At 35.7% G+C, this 26684-nt stretch overlaps 1 protein-coding gene across 1 annotated transcript in view; it reads left to right on the top strand.

Moving 5' to 3' along the window:
• The first annotated feature begins 13739 nt into the window (after positions 1 to 13739).
• The window catches only part of LOC143571392 (uncharacterized), a 32515-nt gene continuing 19570 nt past the window's right edge, over positions 13740 to 26684 (top strand). Inside the window, exons 1-2 of the mRNA XM_077056827.1 lie at positions 13740 to 14455; positions 14575 to 14677. Coding sequence (XP_076912942.1) covers positions 13740 to 14455; positions 14575 to 14677 — 819 coding nt within the window. The remainder of the gene's footprint in view (positions 14456 to 14574; positions 14678 to 26684) is intronic.

The following is a 26684-nucleotide window of genomic DNA, read 5'->3' as shown; positions in this document are numbered from 1 at the left end:
TACATACACCTCTTCATCAATCTTTCCATTTAGAAATGCAGACTTAACATCAAGCTGGAACACTTTAATGTTCTTTGAGGCAGCATATGCAAGAAAAATCCTGATAGCTTCAAGTCTTTCACAGGAGCAAAGACTTCCTCAAAATCTATTCCTTCTTCTTGAAGACATCCCAGTGCTACAAGTCTAGCTTTATTCTTAATCACCAAACCCCTTTCATCCCTTTTGTTTCTAAAAACCCATTTGGTTCCTATTGCATATATGTCAATTAGCCTTTCAACAAGATCCCACACATGTAGATCTCTGAACTGTGCCAGTTCCTCTTGCATTGCTTCTACCCAACTATTGTCTTTTAGTGCTTGAGCAATGTTCTTTGGCTCTATTTGGGATAGAAAGCAGGAGTAAAGACAGATGTTTGCAATTTCAGAATGACTTCTTTAACTCTTTCATGCAAATCTCCAATGATGTTTTTAGAAGGATGATTCTTTTCCACATAAGGAGTTTGTATAATCATATTTGTAGACAAATTTGTGTCAAGATTTGTTTCATTGAGCTCTGGTTCTTCAATGATCAAATCAGTTTCTGCATCATGAAATTCAGGTGCTTCATCATTATTTTGTCCTGAAGTAGATGCACTATTGTTTTCTAAATTCAATCTTTGAAATAGATCTTGAAATCTTGCAGTAGATGCAACTTCTTCTCCACTTGCTTGGTTGCCTGTGTCACCCTCATTCTGAACTTGATCATTCTGCACATCTTGATTGTCTTGATTGTTCTTAGTATGATCATATTCACCAATGTCACATGAGGAATTCTTCACAAAAGTATATTCCTTTTCTTTTCTAGCAACCTTCTTCCATAATTCTTCCAAGTCCAATGATTTCTTCTTTTTCTCTTCAATTTCACTGGTCTTGTAGAAAGATTCATTAAAGTCTTCAGGATAAATCTTGAAGGACCTTGTCAATTTTTCATGATCAAACAGCCATGCTGCACCATCAACTGTATTGAATTGATTCTCATTAAAGATAATATCAGATGATTCTATGACACTCAAATGGTCTTTCACATAAACTCTGTAAGCTTTTGAGTGTGTAGAATATCCAACAAAGAAACAATCCAGGGATTTTGTTTGAAACTTGTTCAAATAGTCCCCTGTGTTCAGAAGAAAACATTTGCATCCAAAGGGCTTGAAAAACTTAATGTAAGGCTTTCTGTTGTGAAATATTTCATATGGAGTTTTGTTATGCCTTTTGTTGACAAGTACCATGTTCTGAACATAGCAGGCTGTATTTATGGCTTCAGCCCAGAAAGTGACAGGCAGATTAGCATCTACTAACATGGTTCTTGCAGCTTCAATCAAAGTTCTATTTATTCTTTCTGAAACACCATTTTTTTCAGGAGTTCTATGAGCTGAGAATTGTTGTTGTATTCCTTTTACTTCACAGAATTCTTGCATAACCCCATTCATGAACTCAGTGCCATTGTCACTTCTCATCATCTTCACTTTCTTATTCAATTTGTTCTCAATCATTGTTACACAACCCTTAATCAACTCAGCAGTCTCATCCTTGGTACTTAGGAAATACACCCAAGTATATCTTAAATAGTCATCAATGATCACAAGAAAATATCTTTTCTTCCCTATACTTGGCACACTCACAGGACCAAAGAGATCCATGTGAAGTAATTCAAGTACTTGATCAATTGAGTTGATGAGCTTTGGCTTATGAGTAGATTTGTGTTGCTTTCCCTTTTGGCATGAACTACAATAATCTTCCAATTTGAACTCTCTTGTGGGTAAGCCTATGACATGCTCACCTTTGACAAGTCTATTCATGTTCTTTAAGTTCACATGACACAGTTTCCTATGCCAAAATTTTGATTCATTTTCAGTGGCTTTGGAAACAAAACATGCACCTCCTCTTGAAACAGCTTCTTTCATATTCAATTCATACAAGTTGCCATTTCTTGGTGCCATCATCATAATCATTTCAGGTGGAATCACAAACTCAGGTTTTAGAATGAAACAGTGTGAATCATCAAAAATGACTTTGTATCCCTTATCACACATTTGTGATATACTTAGCAGATTGTACTGAAGACCTTCAACATGAAACACATTATCAAATGATACTTTCCCATTTGTTAAGATTCCTTTTCCAACAATCTTTCCACCACTTTCATCACTACCAAAAGCTACAGGACCTTCAAACTTTTCTTCATAGTTGACAAGAGACCTCTTGTCACAAGTCATGTGCCTAGAACAACCACTATCCATATACCATATGTCATTCAGAGGAGTGGACTGTTCCTGCACATAAGAAAAAGTTTGATTAGTTGAGTGATGAAGTGCAAGCCTTATCAACTTGCAGCTTATCAGATTCAGTTTCATACACATCTTGGGAAGTGAGTGTTGTTGGTTCAGGATCTTCATGAGTGAGTTCTAGATTTTCTGAATTGTCTGTTTCATAACCACACTCTCTTGGAGTTTTGACTAGTGAGGTTGAGTTCTGGTACTCAGTAGAGTCAGTAGCATACTTTTTTATCACATAGTCCTTCTTTTCACAGTAATCTCTCACATCAGGAACTGTTTCAACTTTGGTTTCAGTCTTAGGTTTCCAAAGGAATCCTTCAGGTTCAAAACCATGTTTTAACAAAAACTTCTCATCACCAGTGAGTTCTGTTGGTTTCTTTCTAGGATATGCATCTTTTCTTCTTGTCTTCTCACTGCTTGATGATCCTAGAGAACTATCGGATTTGACAGATTGAGTATCTTGTTTGAATCTCAAAGGCTGATAGTTCTATTTGATCACTTTCTCATGCTTCTTAAGAGATATACTTCTTCTTGCTGATTCAGTCACTTGCTTCTTTGTTTTGACATCAGCTTTCTTCTTAATCCTTGTCTCCTTTGTTGATTGCTTTTCTTCTTTGTTCATGATTTCACTTCCACACACTTTTCCTTTTCCCAGATATTTATCATACTTCTGTTTGTACAGAACAAAGTCTTGGCCATACTTTGTTCCATCTGGGACATGAAATGATTGAAATTTCAATCTTTCATTGCATGAGTCTGTATGGTGTTCATATTCATCACACTTCTTGCACCACACCTTTCCTTTGAATTTTTCATGTTCTTTTGGTTTCTTGAATCTTTCACTAGGCTTGAGTGACTTGACTCCTAGAGTCTTTTGATTCTTTAAACTATCAAAGTTAATTTAGAATTGCACAAACTCCTCAATCTTGATATCTTGTCTTTCAAGTTTGCTTTTGACAAGGACAACTTTCTCCATAATCATAGGTTCTTCATCACTGCTTTCTCTAATCCTTGATTGTCTCTTCTCATATTCTTCCATAGTTTCTACTTCTCTAACATCTAACACCTTATGGCTAAAAAAGACTGGATAAACTAGGATAAAATTTTCTGTATCAATTTCTTCAGTCACCATCTTCCTTTTATTTTGTTTTATCCTTTCCAATGCAGCCTTGCTTGGTGGTCTGACTGCATTGTAGCTTATCTTCTTCCTTTCACAAATGTCAAAAGAAACATGTTCTCTCTTTGTTCTTTCATTCTATTTCTTCATTCTTGATGTGACAGGTAGATACTTTGGAAGTTTATCAACTGATTCTGGTTTCTTGTATCTTCTTCCTCTCTCGGCAACTTTAATTTCCTCTTCAGTAATTTGATCACTTAAATCACTCAAGTCATCTTGATTCAAATCATCAGACCCAAGGTCACTTCAGAGACTTGTACTCCAATTGACTTTTCTTCTTTCAAGTCTTTCTTCACAACAAACTCTCATTCTTCACTCACCTCAACATTCTTGTACAAATCCACAAGTTCTTCTTTGTCTTGAAAGACGTCTTTGAATTGTTGTAGATATGCATTTCTTTTTTCTTTATCAACTTTTGGCATAAAATTGTTGTTGAATGGTGGTGGTACTGCTTTGTACTTGTCTTCTTCTTTAACTTGGTTTAAAATTTCACAGATGTTTCCAGTGGAGACCAAGTTCTTCAAGAATTCATTGTCAGCTTGCAGTTTTGTGTTCAGCACCTTCTCTTCTATAATCATTTTCTTCAACCCATCAATTTCAGTGGTGAATCGTTTCTGAGCTTTGTAACTGTTTACACAATCTTCTTCCAAACTTTTCATTCTTTCTTCACTCACTAGTTCACTTGCCTCATATGCATTCATGATACTTTGTTTCTTAAAACACTCACTTTCCAGCTTGCCTACTTTCATTTTCAGTTCATTGATAACTTTAGTTAAATCAATAGTAGGAGCAGAATGTACCTGAGATGATGATCCAGCTTCTTTCTCAATTATAGCCATGAATTCCACATTTTCCCTCTTGATATCATCTGCAATATCTTCCTTATGATTGCTCCAATCAAAGTTACCTTCATGCTGTGTTGTTACAGCAACATTTCCTTGATTTCTGATATGGCTTTGATTGGCTGGAACAGTGTTGTTAGGAACATTTTGAAGGTTTTGGTTGTTGTTTCTCTGAAAACCTTGATTTTGAGGCACTCCTTGATCATGATTGTTCATTTGAGGTTGGAAGTTGTTGAAGTTGGGATTATAGTTTTTGTTGGGATTGTTGTTAAAGTTGTTGTTGAAGTTGTTAGTGTTTGGTCTCTGCTGATATTGAGGCTGCTGTTGATACTGAGGGTGCTGATTTCTTGGTTGATTCTGAAATTGGTTTACTTGGAAATTTCTTGGCATGTTACATTCTCTTGCAAAATGACCAGGCTGTTGGCAATTGTAACAAATGGCTTTTGACTTGTCAAAACCAATTCTTTCGTTTGGTCCTGATAGGAGTGACCTACCAGTTCTGTTGTAAAGCCTCTTGCTTCTAAGAGCCAACATAGCTGCTTGCCACATCAAATCCATGTCCTCCAAATCATCAGCATCTATCTGCTCAAGATCATCTTGTACTACACTTGTGTGAATTAAGTTCTTTGCAACAAATGCATTATATGACTCAGTGAACATTGAAAGCAATGCATGTGTATCACTGCTTTGACCATGTCCACCATTAGTGTGAGGAACATTTACACTTGCCATAGAGGCAGAATCAGTGTCATCAATTAGCTTCACATTGAACCTCTACTGGTTTCCTTGATTGCTTGTGCTCACACCAACAAATGACTTTGGAGTATCAGAATTGAGTTCAACAGGTTCTTCAATGATAGGTATCTGTTGTTGATTCTTGGTAGTCAAATTGCCTATATGTGCAATCAATGCATTTGAAACATTGAAGCAGGGTCTTTCCTCCTTTATCATCTCATTCTCTATCATCTCTATCTCAGCAGCTTGAAGAAAACACACTACATCATCCACTTTTAGCTCATTGAAGTTATGCTTTGTGAGGATGAACTTGCAGGCAGTATACCATTCCTTTGGCATAGAGTTGAGCAGCTTGGTATTGAGGTCAAAGTCAGTCATGACATAGTCTGTGGTTCTGAGATCATTCACAATTCCCAGAAACCTTTCAAGAATAGACTTCAACCTTTCTCCTTCTTTATACTTAAATCTTTCTAGCTGCTGCTTCAATCTTTGCTTCTTGATGTTTTTGAGTTCAACATTTCCTTCAAAAATTTCAAGTATTGCATCATACATTGCCTTGGCATTGGGATGATGTGCAACCATGGTAAGTATTTCCCAAGACAGGCCTGGCTTCAACATAGCTAAAGCCTTGTCATCTACCTTCCTCATCCTTTCTCTCACAGCAGCAGTTGCTGCTGGATTTGCACCTTCTTCAACTTCCCCTTGTGGACCATTCTTGATGGAGTTCCACATATCAACATCATTATAGCAAACGGCTGCTTCAACCAAGACCTTCCATTTAGTGAAATTTTCCTTTCCATACAGTTTAGGAATCTTGTTAGTAGAGACTTCTTGTTCCTCGTAACCAGACATTTTGAGAAATCAAAAGTAGTTTCTTTGTAAAAACAGAGTTCAAAATAATCAGATCTGAAAACCGCTTGTTCAGATCTGAGGTGTCTGATGCGATAAGAACAAGATTATATATAAAGATTAAAACTTTAATTAAAATAAGGAAGAGAAAACACCAAATGATTGTAGATCTGGAAGAAAAATGAAGAACAGAGCTGCTGACATCACGTTTCAATGTAACAGTGGTCTGCTGACGTCATCTTCTTCAAATCTTCAATCAGCAACAATCTTTCCAAAATAGCAGCACCAAGCTCTGATACCACTTGTCTGGTCCCTTGATTTCAGCTGGATCTTACTTAATCATGTCAAAACTCACACAAATAAATGTGTCGACAAGAGAGTTAATGACGGGTTGCTATATTTAGAAAGATAACCGTTTGTTAAAGGCGGAATCAATAACAAACATACGGTTGCTTAATCAGTATTCAAAGGTAACCAACACAAACAAGATTCATTCAAAAGATTTCCATTTATATAATATCAATCATACAAACTGGATAATCGATTTAGGGTTTCTTGAAGGAGGGTTTTTTCGATACGTATTCTAGGACAGCCGTTACACAAAATATTCAATTTAAATTAATGTGTCGCTCTCTGTCTTAGGCGGCGTGCCCTAAAACATTCTATTTATAAGCCTGCCACCCTAGGACAGCTGTCATTCCTTCTAGAAACCCTAAACATTAATACATATTCAAATTATATAATCACAAAATATTCTAAGTGTAAAACAAGTCTTCCGGGTAGGCTTTGCATTAATCTTCATTCTCCGAGTACGCTGTGTACTCTGCCATCCTTCAGGACTTGGTAAACATAGAAGTGTGCCCGGGATCAGTTTCCGGGTAGACTTTACTTAAAGAGTATTTTACTAAGTAAAATACTCACTGGGTAGACTTCAACTTCTTGACTTTGCCAGACTTTTCCCGACAAACCCTTACGAGCAACCTTGTTCTTCAATGGTCCATTTCAACTCCTTGCTATAACATAACTTATTAGCAAAGTGTACTCGGGAGTACTGTTCCTTGCTTGAGTTGAACCTTGCCCGATATTACTTAAAGATATTCGTCTCAATCATCAAGTTTGTTCAGACCACTATTATCAATGAATACCTTGCCCGGTCTTCCAATCACTTGGCTTCATGAGCTTGGTTAGCCAAAAGCTTACTCGGGAGTGAACATTACTTGGCTTTGAAGAACAGACTTGCTTGACAAAGTGAACCTTGCCTGGATTTACATAAACTAGTGAACCTTGCCCGGTAATGCACTAATTTGCAAACCCTGCTCGGATATCCACTAAAGAAGACTACTTGAAGATAACCTTGCCTGATAGACAAAATATCGTACCCGGCTAAGTAAAAGCTTGCTCGGAGGTCTAAAGTGTGCCAGGATCCATACTTAGCGAATTCTGAGGAGATTGAGAAGATTCCAATCTTCCATATACTTCATTTTGGTCAAATCTTTGACTCAACATTCTCTAAAAAGAAATCCCAAGATATTCTTAATGCCATAAAGAGATGTTTAAAGCCACAAAAGACGATCTAAATTATTTCAGAAACAAAAAGTGGAATTCTTTTCTTACAGATGTTACTTTTTTTGTAACAAACATAAAGTAGATATGCTATATATGAATGCTCCATATACTTCTACTCGGTATCAGCCTCGTAAAAAGGATGATCAAGTTACTTTTGAACATTACTACCGAGTAGATATTTTTAAAGCCACGGTGGACAAAAAATTGCATGAGTTGAATGCTAGATTCAATGATCAAACGATGGAATTGTTAAATCTTAGTCCTTCTTTAGTTTCTAAAAAAGACCCAAGAGTGATTGACGTTGTTTAGATTTGTCTTCTTGTTGAGAAGTACTATCCCGAAGATTTCACGGGGCTAGAAAGAATTCAATTACGAGTTCAATTGAATTCTTTTAATTTTCATATGCGAAATAATCCCAAGCTAACTGGTGCATCATATATTGTTGATCTATGCAAAAGTCTTGCAGAAACTCAATTACGTGATGAATATTATTTTCTTGATAGATTGGTTGGGCTAATCTTAACACTTCCGGTTTCTACTACAACAACATATGGATTTTCAACAATGGAAATATTCAAGAATCGTCTTCGCAATAAGATGTCCGATGATTATCTCGCGAATAACTTGGCGATTTACATCGAAAAATAACTTAGATGAAAGTTTTTGATTCAATATCTGTAATTGATGAGTTCAAAGAGCTTAAAGGTCGTCAGGCTGAGTTGTGATTCTTTTTCACGTACTCATCATTCTCCTTGCATCTTGTTTTTGTTTGTTTAAAATATTGATTTCTTTTGTGTAAGAAAGTTAATTTTAATTTAAATTATCGAATTGGTATTTGAGTTGAATGATTGAATATAGTTTTTATTGTTTGACCCGACCCGAACCGGATTGCCGACCCGAAACATAGAAGTAGGGGAAGAAACTTTTTTTTGACTCTCGTGAATTTCGGCATATTCATACTAGATGTTCAAGATCTGCCATTGGTCTTCAACATCTATCTTGTCATCGGCTTTTGATAGCTACAAATTAGTATCCATTGGTACGTAAGACGGGCTACAATTATTAATACCCGCTTCCTTTAATATCTTTCGAGCATAAAATTATTGATTGACTTTGATCCCATCTTTGCTTTGCGAGACTTCAATTTTGAGGTAATAGGATCGTTTTCCTACATCGGGCATATCACAAACTTTAATGCCATGTTCTTCTTAAACCTGTTTATCATATTCAAACACGAAATTGTTACAAGCAAGTCGTCAATAACAATTAAACTAAAATTTCTAAATATTTTCCAATAAAAGGCTTGTTCTTTCATGAAGTGATAGAAATTCATCATCTTCAAACTTCCATCAATAGCCAGTACAACTTATTCGTTTCTTTCGATTTCTCAAACCACTATGGTCGCTAAACATGAACAGTTTCTTTTAAGTCACTGTTTAGAAATGCAATCTTCACGTCTAAGTGGTGGATTTCCCCGTCATTGTTTGCAAGGCCAATTAAAAAACGTATCGTCACGATTAGAGCAACCGGGTCAAACACTTCATCATAGTTTAATAGTCAATCCTGGGTTCTTACATGCATCCTTTCGTCACAAGCCGAGCCTTGTACTTACTATTGATTCATCGGAATTCTGCTTTACTTTGAATACCCATTTTAAACCGATTGGTTTAACACCTTTTGGTAACTCCGTTAAACTCCATCTACTTTTTTATCTCGACATAAACAATATGGCTAACACCCAATATTATTATCAAGAGAACTTTTCAAAAAATTATTACAATCTCTACCCAATACATGATATTTATAACTTACCTGTCACGTGATTTTATAACTAGTATTCTAATTAATAAATTTCATAATAATCATCATTCTAACATATATCAAATAGGTTACTAGATAATCATCTATAAATAAATTAATATTATTTAATCATTAACTTGCACAAAAAGTTAATCTCCTAACCACCTCCACACTCAAAGCCACAGCCTAAATCGGGAATTCTCAACATGTCATTTTAAAAGTAGGGAGTTTTTGAAGTTTTACTAGTGAAGGAAAACTAATTAAAGTTGATAAAAATAAATAGAAATGTTTTAATTGGGTTATGGCTTTCCTTAACCTTTCTCTCCCACCCTCACTTCTGCTTTGGTAAGCCGATTTCTCCACAAAGAATTATAGAAAACGGCGTTGATAATTGTGTACCCGATCGAGTTTAACCTATCCAAAGTGTGGCGATGCAAGGTAACTTCTTTATGTGATGTCTATTATTTGTTTAATTTGGGATGCGAATGTTGCATTTGTCACTTCTGTTGAGACAGTCATGATCTTATGAGCATCTCTGTTATGTCTATATTTTAGATAATAGTTATAGCCTCTGTTTGGCCGTCGTTGAAACAATGACGGTCTCTTAAGCTTCGACTGGCATGTATAGTTGTTAGGGACTGAATCTGAACGTTCACCTAAATTGTGATAAAAAACAATTGGTACGTGAAAACCCTAATTTTTGTTCTTGATAAAAAATCCAAATTTTTTAGTTCTATGATTTTGTTTGCTGAAAAGCATATGAAAATTAAGAAAAATACAATAGCACGTGTGTTGTGTAAATCTTCAAGCTAAGCACCTCAAATTCAAAAAAAAAGTATACCTTTTGACATCTTTTTCATAGGTCATAATTGAGAGAATAATTTTTTTAACAATAAGCCTTGTGGTATTAGGCTATGCGTAGTTGATGGGCTATAAAATAGGGCGTTTTACATCATGTGGCGTCCAGTCAATAAAGGGTGAGTTTTTGTGTTTAGGGTGTAATAGTACAGGGGGCTACAAATTTGTCACATCACCATACACACACACACACATATATATATATATCACACACTATATACACACACAACATGTAATAAAATAATAATAATAATAATAATAATAATAATATTTTCTTCTACCATGCGACAATTTTTGATCGCCATCGCCCCATTTCGCCCGGATATCGCCCTGGGGGGCCGTGTTCCTCCTCCTTGTCGCCCCATTTCGCCCAAATACTCGGCCCACTACGCTTTGCCTTAGGGTAATGTTAAAATACAAAGTACAATACAAATAAAAAGGTGAGAATAAATTTAATCCATTGATAACAAATTTGAATGATAGAGATTAATTTAAAAATAAAAATTGATAAGAAGGGTATGGAGGTAATAGCCCATTATGATGACGTTCTTTCTCAACATGCAAAACACATGTCAATTCCTCCATCGTTTTAAAACGTCTTTTCATACACATTTTTTTAGAAATTTTTTTTATCATAATAACAAACGTTTTTTATCTTTAATATGAATATCATTGTTATATAAAAATAAAAAAAAGTAAGTGGGTTTTTTTTATATTGTGTTATTTGGTTGTCCATTGTGTTTTTTAATTGAGTTTTTCTATGCATTGTGTTATAGTTTTTGGTCATTGTGTTTTTTAATTGGTACTCATATTAAATATAAAATTAAAACAAAGATTACATCATTGTGTCTTTTTGTTCGTTATTATATCTTTATGCTTAACATTTGTCTTTCTACTTATCATTGTGTTTTAGTCATTGTGCTCAACATTCACTTAAGTTATGAAAAATGGTATTATATTCATTGTGTATTACGTTCAAGTCATTGTATAATATGTATAATTCATTGTGAATTACGTTTCAGGTCATTGTGCTATATGTATTTACCATTGTGTCTTACATAATTTTAGGCCATGTTATATGTATTCATTATTGTGTTTTACGTTTCAGGTTATTGTGTAATATATATTCATCATTGTGTAATATGTATTAGATAATTTGTTGGTATATTTACATATTATTGCAGAACGGTGTTACTAGTATTTTAAAAAAATTACAATGATAAGTTGAAAGACACAATCACGAAAAAAACACATTGACAAACAAAAAGACACGATTACGAAAAAAGACACAATGGTAAGCAAAAGAGACACAATGACGTATTTTTTTTTATTTTTACATAACAAAATCATACTCATATTAAAAAGAAAAACGCTTGTTATTATGGTAAATTTTATTTTAAAAAAATATCATATGAAAAAATTATAGACATTTAAAATGATGGAAGAATTAATACTTGCATGTGGAGAGAGAAAAATTATACTATTACTTTTATACCATTTTTTTGTCACTACTTGACACATGTCAATTAGTTATGATTTTTAACATTTTTCATTTTTATTGATATTTGTAGAATAACTCAACCCATAATTTTAAGTCACATGCTACCACTAACCATTTTTGTGTAAATATCACCTGGATCAAACAAAAATGAATTTTATTTTTATTTTTTTTATTATGGTGAAGAGGACGAGATTGGGTTCCTCTTAGGATCCTATGCAAAATAAAGACGAAAACACTGAGCTTTCTTATAAAAAGTCATTATATATTTACCGGTTACAAAACCTATCGCGGCATGACACGCATTTAATTACACCATGAGATCAACAAATTAACAAGGCCAACGGGTGGTTTATGCCTGATCACACTACACTATTTCTCTTTCTAAACTCTCTACGTTTTCTTTTGAACAATAAACTTTTTTTTAATTTTTATCGAGACTTAAACCCAAAACGTTACAAACCCTTTCAACCTAAGGTTTTAAAGGTTTGGCCTGTAATAATAAACCGTCAACTTCATGGATAATCTAATATTCTAACCTCCCTACTACTTTCGTCCCATGAAAAGCTAATAATAAATAAACTATTAACATATCTATACTATGTATAATATATCAAGGAAAAATTAAGACATCCATTTTTAAGTAATTTACAACCCTTAAAGCATGAGGTACATGTGTTAGTAAGGGTAAACATGTCTTTTAAACACAATCCATTCAACTTACAAGTTTGGTCTCTTATCTTTAACCATTTATGTTTTTAATATAACTTGTAAATTAACTTTCCACCCATGACTTTTAAATGACTATAGCCTTTTCATACGTTAATATTTTTATAAACAAATTGCACCATAAAAACGAGCATTTTATTCTCTTTAATTTGGATATGATATTGTTGTAATTTTTTTTCATTTTAAATAAATTAATATGTTACGTAGGGGTGTTCAGTGTCGGTTTTGATGGTTTTAAGTTAAACTTGTAAGTACAACCGTTAATATTGATTTTTTGTCGTCCAAAACCAAACTCAACCATTGAAAGTTGAAACCGAATCGTTACTAACTGCCTGGTTCCAGTTTGGTTTCACAGTTTAAACTTTAATAATAAATTTAGTTTAAAATAATCAATAATTTAAATGTACCATCAATTTTAACTAAAACCCAACATAACAACATAATATGATACTTGAGATGATCATAAATAAAAAATGATAATTTTAGCCTTATAAATGGTAAATATTAATGGAAGATATAGGACGTGAAATAATAACAACAAAGATTACAAACTGAATCATATTACAATTAGGTTAATTTACAGTCTTTTCTGGTTTCATATGGCCGGTTGCCGATATAAACCGTGAATCAACCATTCACAACGTTTTGAAAATTTTGAAACCAACCAACAAACCGAAAGTAAAAAAGAAAAGAAAAAAGAAGTCAAACCAATGACCGATTTAAACGATTTCAAGGTTTTAACCGAACCATAAACACTTATATTTGTACGTGATTAATATATTCAAACACCCGCTGCATCGCGCGGGCACCTGTCTAGTATATACAAATTATACACGTTTAAGTTAGTAACAAAAAACAATTAACCAAGCATTAAATTTACTAGTAATATATATGAAGTTACAAAATCTAGAAAGTACAATAAAATTATAGAACCAACAAAGTCTCTGTTATTGTTTAATGAATTAATCTCCTTAGTAACTTTTAAGTTTTAATTACTAATGATGAAATTTAAACTTGAAAACGATCATAAATTAAAATAAACGACCTGAATATATTTTTCAATTGGTTTGTAATCAGTATTTTTCTCTCAGTCGAGTATATGTTTTTATGCTTATTAGTTTAGGAATTGTGTTTACTGTATTGTGTTATATTTTATGTCCTATTTACTCATATCTTTTTGGTAAATTAATTTCTTAATATTTAAATTTTATGACATACTTGTGACATATATGGATCACATTTATAATTACAAGGAAATAGTAAAAAACAAGAAAGTCAAGAGTGGAGGCCGCTCTCCTCGATCCAATATATGGATATATAATGTGTATATGGTTTGCTCATATATCATACCTTCTCATTCATTTGTACCTGATAATGGCATCAGCCACCACCACCAACTTTGCCCATCACTTGAAAATCCCACTTCATGAGGTATTAGAGGCCACCAACAACTTTGATCGGAACAACATCATTGGGCACGGAGGATTAGGAGTAGCATACAAAGGACAACTCTCGCGGTCCGGGGAGTTGATGAAGATTGCTGCACTGAGGTTACATCCTAATCAAGGGAAAGATGTCGAGTTCTGGACCGAAATTTCAGTGCTTTCTGATCTCAAGCATACAAATCTAGTCTCTATTATTGGGTTTTGCGACGAGGAAAATGAGAAGATCATCGTATTCACACGTGCGGCCAAAGGAAGTCTAAAGGAGCATCTAGACAGCTCGAACCTCACATGGACGCAAAGGTTGAGGATATGTCTAGGCATGGCTCGTGCCATGCGTTACCTCCATCATGAAGAGGGGCGTGATTATGGTGTTACACATAGAAACATCAATAGCACGACCGTTTTACTAGACGAGAACTGGGAAGCCAAGTTATCCGATTTCAAAGTTTCCATCAAACAATCAGCTAACCGAATAACAGACCAGGTACTCATCCCAGGTGATCCTATTGGCACAATTGGGTATATGGACCCACAAATAGAAACGACAGGTGGCGTGACCCATAAGTCGGACATCTACGCATTTGGCGTGGTTTTATTCGAAGTAGTTTGTGGAAGGAAAGCATACATTAAGGACGATGCTAATAGGTTTCTAACTCAATTGGTCAAACATCATCATGAAAACAACACAATGCTAGATATAATCCATCCTTCTATAATGAATCAATTCATATCACCATATTCGCTTATCAAATACTGGTTAGTAGCACATTCTTGCTTAGAGGAGGAGGGGTATACCGCCCCGATGCGAGAAAGGTTGTTGAAGAACTTGAGAAAGCATTGGAATTGCAGCTGTGGTTAGAAAATCTGGTAAGACCCTTTTTCTTCAATTTTTGTATTCTTCTTACATTTATTACCCTTCATCCCAATGTTTTAATTAGTTTACCTTTAACTTAACGCACTATTATATTATTAACTTTTTTTATTTTGAAACGACCAACTAAGTAACGCCGGGTATTTCGTACGCGTCCCCCATTGATTAAGGGTAGCCGAGCGGCCACGAGTCCAGACGGATGGAGCCCCTAGCGGTCCACCTATAGAGGGATTCCTGGGATAAAACTCGACCCCCACGCCCGCCAGACGGCATGACAGCAAAAAGCCGGTAAAACCGGGTGAGATCAGGACTCGAACCCTGACAAGCCAAGCCAAGGTCATCCCTCATATCTTCCATATAAATTGGTGATAGTGAGTGCTGTACCATCGAGCCACATCCAATTTATCACTATTATATTATTAATGACTTTTAACAACTTATAATATTATTAATTTTTAACAAATTTTTGTTTTTAGTTATAATTTCATTTAGTTTCACTTTCAAATAACCGGCCAGTTTACTCTTTTTTTAAAAAACAAACAAAATAGCATGTGGTACTACTTGGAAGGATAAAAACGAGAGAGAGAAACTTCTTTGCATCTTTTTCAAGCACACGCTTATTTGAAACCCTTGGGTGAGCTGTTAAGAACTTTAGTGATTAAAGCATATCTGCTGGACAGAAAATTAAGTTCAATATTCAACGATTTAAGCATAATGTTAAACTAATAGAACACAATGAATTAATCTATAAAATATTATATTAATGTAACCTTCTGGACTAGTTTAGTTGGTTAGGGCAATAAAAATACGAGGCTTCATTCGGGAGGTCCACAATCCGAAGCCAAGCCTCACGGGTTCCTCCGAGGACCTGATATTTCAATTCTTGTGGCGGCACAACTGGTGTCAAGTGACATCAGGGAAGAAAGTTTTTCGAAGGATGCGGGGACGACCTATGAACAATAAACACAAGCTGACCTGTAACCAACAAGTTATATTGTAAATTTTCGTCGTCCAGAAAATATATTTTAAAGTACTTCTATAACTACCAATATTTAGGTTGACGTATGGGTCTACCTTTAAAATTCAGATCCGAAACCTTTTCCAACTTTTCTAAATTCCACCAACTAATTCTTACCAAATTCAATAGAAAAAAAAGCCCTTCAAATGTAATAAAGGAAACGAGATTGATAACCATGGTTCAACCTTATTACACAACTCTTCATTTGCCTTATCTTATGCCTCACTTGCCCATAAATGTATGACAAAATGGATGGTCGAAGGGATATGGGCTTACGACATCATTTGGGCCTTACACACTCTCACCTAAAGGCAAGCTTTTCGGTTGAAACCCTACACACTGCCACATACCTCCGTGATATCCTACATATATACCCACTCTACAAGATGAGTATTCTTTTGCAACGCCTTGAATTTTCGTAGGTATCGGAGCTATGACACAACCAACGACAAAAAGTCCTACTATCTCGTCATGTTGTCTTTGACGAGATGTCCTTACCATAACCATCCAATTCCTATACATTTTTATGTGATCCTCTGATATCACTATTCCTTACACAACGTACTCAACTCTTGGTTTCAAAAAGCGAGAGGCTAGGAAAAGCGACGGGGCTTAAAGCAGAAGCGTGGAGCGCTAGTTGGAAAAACGAGAGCTTTTGTACACGAGACGAACATACTTATATAATTTTTATATATGTATATATCATGGGTTTTTAGCATCCCAACCCACAATGTAGCTATTTAAGCATTATATATGATTTAATATGTAAATTACATACACATACAACCTAAAAAAACATACTATACAACATTTAGACGTTTAAAAACCACCTATGTAAGAAAGGTGAGCGCTTCAGCATCACCTCAGGCTCGCCTTTTAAACATTGCTCACTTTGACAAGCCAAAAGCGAAGAGGCCCTCGCCTTAGGATGCCTCTCGCCTCAGGCACGCTTTTTTAAACCAACACTCATCCTGTACATTTTCCAAATCAAACCATCCCAAAGTCTCCAACAAACACTAACGCTTCTTCACAGATATTAACTTCCCCACACCTTGCCCCAACCCTCGACCAACCACTTCATCGCTTTAGGCCACTCTCCATCACCATCCTGATATACATACATACATACATACATACATACATGCATGCATGCATGCATGTATGCATGCATGCATGCATACATACATACTGTAAGGCCCTGTTACCGGTGCCCTACATTTGGTGTTGGATTTACTCATAAACACAGTTCTGAACATCAGAGTTAATTAAAACATTCACGGAACATTTAAACATTCATAAAACATAACATATAAATTCATGACTTGTCTTAAAATAAAATTCTTGTATTTCAAACTATCATAACATTAAACATAAACGTCTTAAGTCTTCAGATGCCATACTCTTATTCATCTGCCATGTGCCCTCGCTCAAGCCAGCTGTCTCATTCTACTCACCTGTGTACATACTAAAAGTCAGCTACGCTGAGTGAGTTCTAGTTAATCAGGTAATATACAATACTTTCACCTACTTATACATACGCATCCGAAGATACATATTATATTCTTAACCTGTACATCTTTCTTTAGTACATATATAAATATATACATTCTTCCTTTCATTCTTCCTTTTTATTCTTTCTTTGCATACTTTGCATCTATCGATACTTTACATACTTGTACGTTTTAAAGAACATTACGCCCTACTGCCTCGAGCATTATTAGGGCTCGGTCCCTTTTTCTGCCTTAAGTATTATTAGGGCTCAGTCCCCTTCTGCCTTGAGTATTATTAGGGCTCAGTCCCCTTCTGCCTTAAGTATTATTAGGGCTCAGTCCCTTTCTGCCTTGAGTATTATTAGGGCTCAGTCCCTTTCTTCTATACCTGGCTATCTCTTACGTTCATTCATAACATACGTACATATCACTCATACATTATACACAACATTATATCAATAATCATAACTTGCCAATACGTGCAATATCCGAAGATCGTTCATGCACCGATAAGCAACCATTCACATCCTTCACATAATACATATATGGCATACACTTATCTCTTAAGATAAGGGTATTAACTAATCACATTGAGTATGCACGCAACCCCGAAAACATAACAAGGAATGGGGCTAGAACTCACCTGAATGTCGTTACGTTCACCGTTTATGGTTATTCCTCTCTTGAGCTGTGCACGACTAACTGTATAACAATTACATATATCAATTAACTATTACTACTCATATCGTCTTTCTAGTCTTAATTATTACCCTCAACGAACGGGGGTCCGGGGGCAGCGCCCCTGGCAGCGGGGTCTAGGGGCGGCAGCCCCTAGCAGGGTCCAAGGGGCAGAGCCCCTGGCTGGGGTCGAGCTGGACTCTTAACGAATCAGTCCATAGCGAACCATTAATGGAAAAATTTTATTTCCATTAACTGTTTTATCACATTTTCCATTAGCAGTTTGAATCATTAATTAATTTGCCACTTAAAAGTCAAGGGCTTCTTTGTAATTAAATCATTCTTTTTATAAGTCTAGGGACTGTTCTTGACATTATGTTAAACTTCTAATTCGTTACATTGTCCTTAACGAATTGGGTTGTTATACGAAATGGTTCTTGTAACGAATAGAACCCTCTAACGAACTGGACTCTTAACGAATCAGTCCATAGCGAACCAGTCCAGGTAACGAATCGGTCCATCTAATTCGTTATCTTTTTCTAACGAACTGGCTATACGAATCAATGGTAATTCGTTACCCTTTTTTCCTTAACGAATCGGATACGAACTAGATCTGGTTCGTTATGCTTCCTTAGACGAATCAGTTAGCGAATCACCTTTAATTCGCTAAATTCCCGTTAGCAAACTAGGGTCAGGTCAGGGAATGTTTATTCCCTGACATCTCTTACCTCGTATTAACTTTTCCGGCGCCGCCTTTCCGGCGCTTCGCCGGAAAAACGCGTTTTCTCCGGTATAAACGAGTTTTGACTCGTTTTTCACCGTTTCCCTTTCGATCCAGATCTGAGCTAAGGTGATCCCTAAGCTCATCTTAGGTTCGGGTTACACCCTATTCCACCCGGATCTCGTGACTTAAACGGTTTAACGGTGTCGACTCGTCGTTTCGTGATCATATCTAACTAGTTTAAGCTCAAACAACATCATATTACCATTACCTTGGGTCGGGATCGATTCCTCTTTCTTGGTTCGGCTAGATAAGGAGAGAACTAGAGAGAGATCTTAAGCGTGTGTTTTGGTGGTGTATGGAATATGTGTAAAAATGAGTGATTAAATGGTGATTATGGTTTATATATTTATGGATCATGGGCGTAAGCCCATGGTCTTTTCTTCTTTCATCCTATAACCCAAGTCCATAACCCATATCTATTTAACCCAACGCTAGCCCAACTCATTTACTTATTTATCTAAACCGATAACGACCCACAATAAAATAGACGAACTTTACTTTATTATTATGATCAAAAGCAGGATGTTACACATACATACATACATACATGCATACATACATACATAGATACATACATACATACATAACTATCTCTACGTTTTAAAGAGTCTTTCACCCTATAACCTTACAAATATTATTAGGGTCTAGTCCCTACAGTCGCATATATTATTAGGGTCTGGTCCATACTTTCGCATATATTATTAAGGTATGGTCAATACATTCTCATATTTTATTAAGATCTGTTCCCTTCATTCGCAGATATTATTAAGGTTTCTTCCCTACATTTGCATATATTATTAGGGTTTGTTCCCTACATTCGGCGATATTATTAGGGTCTATTCCCTACATTCGTAGATATTATTAGGGTTTGTTCCCTTTTTAACCATACAACCATATATAAACTTCCTTTGTATTTAATTTTATATATATATATATATATATATATATATATATAAATGATATTACAACGAGAAGTGCGAGAAGTGAAGGTATAACTCCATTAATCCCTAATTTCACTCTCTTTCATATGATGTTATATACATATATGTAGGTTGATTGTATTTATGTCTTAATTACACATTCAAACCTATCTACAAACATATAAATGTACCGAGCCACATTCAAACCTATGTACCTACACACATACAAACATACATACACATATACAAACATACGTACACATATACAAACATACGTACCTACACACATACATATGCACCTCCACAACGCATCTACACATAAGAAATGGAGTGAAATTAAGGATTAATGGAGTTACACATTCAATTCTTGCTGTAAAAAAACTTCTGAAATGATCCAATACCTATATATATATATATACTCATAACTCTTCTATATTCACAACGTTCCTATTGCTTTCATATGTCATTCATTAAACATTCATACATCATACACTTACTAATTAAAGTAAGTATATTAACATGTCACATAGGAGTATTCACACAACCTTGAAAACATAACAAAGAAATGAGGCTAGAAACTCACATGGGTCTTATTTCTTTCTGAGTTGATTGTAAAACATCTTTTCAGCTGATCACGGTTAACTGTTTAACAGATATAGGTGTTAATTTACTTCTCTTTATCTAAGTCTTATTATTCAGGTCATCAATCTAATCCGACCTAAGGCCAAACGAATTGAACTCGGTTTTACAAACAAATCGAGTCGAGTTTTATAAACGAATCGAGCTGAGTTTCAAACGAATCGAGTCGATTTTCATAAACGAATCAAGTGGAGCTTTTAAAACGAATTGTGTCGAGTTTCATAAAAGAATCAAGTCGAGTTCCAACGAATCGAGTTTATTTTAGTCGAGTCGAATTCTTATGAATTTGATTCGAAACTGGTTTCGTGCCTTTTTTCTATACTTGTTATCTTTTATCCTGTCTTATAACTACACCGAGTTCTGGGCATAACAACTTAACATTCTTGCTTTTACAATGTCCGAGCGTCAATCGTTCATTCCGCATCTCACCCGCTAACTCTTTCACTATAAAGTTTATGATTTTCATACATTTTATAGTCTGATTTACTATTATATCAATTTTCATGTTATACCGACTTCATTTACTCATCTTTTTTACGGATCTAACCTTATTCGTTTCACCTGAACCGAGCCAACAACCCTTTTACTAAAAAGTTCCTTACTTTATCAAAAATCATGACCCGTTATATCATCTTACCATGTTTCATGTAAATCCATACACGAAAAGTAAGCATTTTTAACAAAAAAACGTACCTCTGAAGTTTGTGTTCGAAATCACTTGAGAAGCCCAAAACCATGTCAATCGAACTCAGAATGAGTGAATCAAGCGGCCATAGAACCATATCACCACAATATATGAACCCATCAGCTCGCCGTCGCCGGAAACCGCCGCAATAGTTGCCGGAAAACAAGACAGTTTACGAGAAACTCCATTTTTCACTGTTACAGTTTTCTTAATAAAAACTGAAATTTCAGACATCTGATCAACGGAAATCACCATTGTTATGTCATGAACACTCTATTAAAATTTAAGACTGATCTGACGGTTTGATATTTGGGAATCGTCGGTTCTTTGTGGGTTGCTCTCACAAAAAAAGGATTTTGCTAAAGAAGGAGGTTAGATGTGATGATGATTATAAAATGAGATGGTGGCTACTTTATAAGATATGAGTACGGTTTAATGTTTAAATTTTCATCTAATGACACTTAACCCCCTCACACTTTAGATAATTGTAACACCCCGTAACCGCAGCGGAAACGTAAACGGGATGCGACAGACACCTCTGATATCAACCACATTGTTTATAAAGAAAGCCGAATGCATTAATATACTTCAAAATTACATTATCTCATCTTTCATTACCGTCTAGGTGATACACACATCATACAATACGGTTCATAATTCTAACTGCTATAATGTATCCTAACGTCCAGCACGCAAACCTTACACACATCAAGCACTTAGCACGTAATCAATCACTTTATCTTAGTTGTACCTGAAAAGCATGTGAGAAAACGGGTCAACTACGAATAGTTGGTGAGTTTCACAATTTTAGTAAACCTTGATAAATCCATATCATAATATAATATTATCTGGGAACACTGTTAACCCATAAACACCTTTAATAACCTCTGGGGACACTGTTAACCCAGAACACCTTTAATAACCTCTGGGGACACTGTTAACCCAGAACACCTTCCAATAACCTCTGGGAACTCTGTTACCCCAGAAACACATTTAATAACCTCTGGGAACTCTGTTACCCCAGAAACACATTTAATAACCTCTGGGAACTCGGTTACCCCATAACACATTTAATAACCTCTGGGAACTCGGTTACCCCAGAACACTGTTTCGGGCCTTACACTGTTAGCAACTCAGACAATTACCATCTTAATTCATTACCGTACGATTCCCGTACAATAAACCTTATATAAATACGTTCATTTCCATGCGATCAGCATGTACTTAAACACTTTGATAAAAACATGCTTTCCGCCCCGGGAAAATATTTAAAACAGTTCAGTAAAAAGGGGCTCATGAAAACTCACCTTAGCACATGCAAGTAGGTAACAACAATCAATATCAGTTAACTCGTCCAATCTGTAATATGATCCCTACGATCATTATTATACAATTATTGTTTATATAATCTTATCAATCGGTACACCTGGGGACACTGTCAACCCAGCACTGTACCCGTTCTGGGGGCAAGGTTAACCCAGAAACACTTCTCCGGACTCAGATTGTGATGTCGCTTAGAGTTCCAATGTCACAACTACTATTAGTCGTTTTTCTCGTTTTGCGTGCCTAGCACTGTTATCCGTTTTTATGTTTCAAAAATGAGTTTGGTCACACACGACCCGAAAATAGTGGTTGACAGATAATTTAATTAAAGATGTGAAATTATAGCTCGGTTTAGACGTCCCGATTGGCCGCGGGACCCGTTTTCGTCTTTGGCGTACCGGAAACTATTAAAATAGATTAAAATTACTCAAATCATCCGAATTATTTTCGGACGATTTATTTTTACTTGTTTAGCTCATTTATATGAAAATAGTTCATTTTTAGGGTTTTTTGTACACCAGTCAGCTCGCTTAAGCGAACTTCACCGGTTTACGCGTTTTACTTTAAAAGTTTGATAATTAGCACGATTAATTATCCGTTTACTCTCGAATCTTGAAATTTTGCACAAATTACTTTTTAACAGTGGGGAATTTTATAAAAATATTTCCAGAATTAATTCTTATATTTAACATTTACTTATCTATTTTTAAACACCATTTAAACACTAAATATGTCGTAAATACCAAACGATCTTAGAAAAATCCCAAACTTCTCCTGGATGTCCCCTGCCATCCACATAGTTCCCTGTAATTTTTCCAAAACCAAAATCTTCTTCTAAATGCCATTTTTACTAAAACCGAGCTAGGAATCCCTAGAACTCGTTTAACCGAAAAGCCTACTTAGACTTCTCCAACGGACCTCAAATTTTGTGTGTGACTTATACATGATATGAAAAGTTTATCCACAATTTTCCAGAATTTTTAATGATATTTAACTATTTTTCACCATTTTTGGCCAAAACCGAGCATTAAATTCACCAAATATTCATCCTTCATCCAAAAATTACCAAAAATTCACAGAACTCATATTTCCATGTGTTTAACACCTCTGTAAAATTTCGTGACCTAACTCTAAACGACCAACAATCTGTCTAAAAACACATACACCGACAAAAACCGAATATACCTTTCGTTTTCCGCCACTACAAGCTACAAACTCATCTTTCCACCTTATCTACCACTAAATACAGAGCCTACAAACAACATACCACAATACCAAGCAAGTTACACTCACGATCAAGCCATTTCTTTCATGGTTACGGTTATGATACTAAAACAAAGATTTAACCGTAAAAATTCGTTTTTGACTCGTTTAACTCATTTCTTGGACCAAGATCCTTTGTATAACCCGTATACATCACTTGATCATGCAAGAATCGGTTTCATCTCGGGTTTTCACCCATTTTTCATTTGAAACCTCATTTTCTTGAAAGAAAACTTAAGAAAAGAAGATAAACACGTATATAACACGATCATTACCCCGTTATTCTTGCTAGAATTGTCGGTTTTTGGATTATGAGTTAGAGAGAATTGAAGAATGTTGAGTTTGGTTTTTGAAAAAAAGAAAATGAATTTGTTGTTTGGTGAGGTTGGTCCGATCGGACCTAGTGGATGGGTGGGGTGGGACCCACTTGTTCAATCTTGGCCACTCATTCGGATTACGCAATCCGGATAATGTTGTGGATAATCTGGTTCAGTTCGTTTTTCGGTTAAACGTTTAATTCGGCTTAAAACGGTCGTTTTTTTTTTGAATTAAAAATGAAATTTATATAAAACCGATTTAAAAACCTTAAAAACTTAAACCATGATGTTTATTAACTTAAAACATCATATCATTAATTATCGCGCATCTTTTTCGGCTTGATCGATCGTCTCTTGCTCGGTTTCGTATTAAAGGTTTCGTTTAACGTACCGACGTACTTTTAAATCGAAATCCTTTTTCTGTGCCTTAATCCACTTATCCCGAAGCTTTAATACTTCGTAACATCACTAAACATTATATATTTCGTCTATAATGTAATCGCCGATTCGTTCGGGTTTCAATAACCGTTCATCGATTAATCGTAATTTCGATATGACTAGCTGTAAATTCGAGTATAATTCGTACTGTAAATCTTATATACTCGTATAAGCACATTATAATTCCTATATGCAGTATTGGATAACACGTAAATAGTATATTCCGGCTAGGGATACCTGAATTTGCCGGAATCGTTACATTCTCCCCCCGTTACAAAAATTTCGTCCTCGAAATTTTACGCATCAACTATTTCCTTTTGCGGAAATAGGTGGGGGTATTTCCTTCAGAATTCACTCTCGCATTACCAAGTATAATCTGGTCCTTGCTGTGAATTTCCACTTAATCTTAATTAATAACGCTTGGTATGTCCAAACTGTTTAGTTTTCCCGTCTACTATCTCTACGGAATTAGTTATGATATCAAACATGTCTTCTACGAGTACTTCTATTACTAGTACTTTCGTTGCCTTATTGCTTAGGCACTTTTCAATCCGTATACATGGCTAAACATCATGTATAGTACTTATCCCCTGGAGTACTTTAATCGATAAACTAAATGACCAATCATGGAAATACTTTCATGAGGTCCAATATATTACGGAGTTATTTTCGGTTTTGCCAAACCTCATATCACCTCTCTAAGGTGATGCCATAAAATGACTTGTCACCTCTATTTAGTGACAATGGTTTCCTTTGAACGTTGACATAAATTCTTTGCCAATCCTCGCGCTACTTTCAACTTCCCTTAAGCATTATAAATCCGATTGGTTGATTCTCGAATCAATCCAAAGATTATGGTTTGAGTGACGCCCAATTTCGATTTAACAAATTGGTGATAATCACTTCACCCATAGAAAGCTTCAAGCTCTCAATGCTTTCTTCCCCGCCTTCCAATAATGGAAGTAGGATGACCATTTCGATCTGAGCTCATTGAAAATGGTACTCCATGACGAGTTACCATTTCAACATCATAAATTTGGACGAGAATTCATTGTGGCAATCGTCATAAATTGGGATGAAATGCGAGGACTGGTTAATCGATCCGCGATTACCTAATTTACCTCATGCCTTTGATATATCTTGGGAATTCGCGTCCCGAAATCCAATGTAATTTATTCCCACTATCATTGGCGAATTTTCTGTCGTTGTGGAGTTCCCAAGGGTTTTCGGTATGCAGCCTTATCTCTTGCATAACTCAATATTCACCAATACACGTAACCATATCTTTCTCCAAACTCGACCATTAATAAAATCCTTTCAGATATCCGTATTATCAGTAGTCAAATCCGATCCCGGATGTATGGATTATTTCGATCTATGCGCTTCATCCATGATTAATTCACTAAGGTCATGGAGGGTCGGGATCCAAACCCGATCTTTGAAATAGAGAGTTTCGTCCACGCGCTGTTCGAAATTCTTCTCGTTGCCGTAAAATTCCTTCTCTTCCAATTGTTCCTCTTTCAACGCCTCACGTTGAGCGACTCGAATCAGGTTCGAAGGTTCGACTGGACTATCATCCCCAGCACTTGCACTCGCAATGGCTTAACCCGATCTTTCTTACTCAAGGCATCGGCTACGGCGTTAGCCTTGCCAGGGTGATAACGGATGTCACAGTCATAATCGCTTAACAACTCGACCCATCTTCGTTGCCCCATATTTAGTTCTTTCTGATCGAATATGTGATGCACACTTTTATGATCGGTGAAGATAGTGCACTTCGTATCGTAGAGACAATGTCTCCACATTTTAAGCGCATAGATAACCGCTCCCAGTTCTAAGTCGTGAGTAGTGTAATCTTACTCGTGTACTTTTAACTGTCGGGAAGTATAGGCTATGACCTTAATATACTGCATCAACACGCATTCTAACCCTTTACGCGATGCGTCGCAATACGTGACAAAACCATCGTCTCCATCGGGGAGACTTAAAATCGACGCTTGGCACAATTTTAATGGTTTCTATCTTAATTGGGTCTTTGTTAAATCCTTGTTGCTTCTCAACATGACCAAGGGATTATGCCCTCTTTATTCAAAATCACATTTCGAAAACTTCGTGTATAGCTCATCTTGCTTTAACACTTCCACAATTTTCCTTAACCGTCGATCGTGCTCTTCCTTACGTTGCAAATATATCAAAATATTATCAATGAATGCTATGACAAATTTGTCCAAATAAAGTTTACAGACTCGATTCATGAGTTCCATGAATGCTGTCGGCGCATTTATTAGCCCGAAAGGCATAACAAAGAATTCGTAATGGCCGTAGCGAGTCCGAAACACTGTTGTCGCAACGTTTTCCTCTCGGATTTTCATTTGGTGATAACTATATCTAAGACCAATTTTCTAAAAACAAAACGCCCTCTGCAGTTGGTTTAACGGATCATTTTCT

The sequence above is a fragment of the Bidens hawaiensis genome, unplaced genomic scaffold, assembly GCF_021521415.1.
Source record: "Bidens hawaiensis isolate Kalapana, Puna unplaced genomic scaffold, B.hawaiensis_p1.1 tig00025368_1, whole genome shotgun sequence".
NCBI lineage: Eukaryota > Viridiplantae > Streptophyta > Magnoliopsida > Asterales > Asteraceae > Bidens > Bidens hawaiensis.
This window is presented reverse-complemented; position numbering and strand designations above follow the sequence as displayed.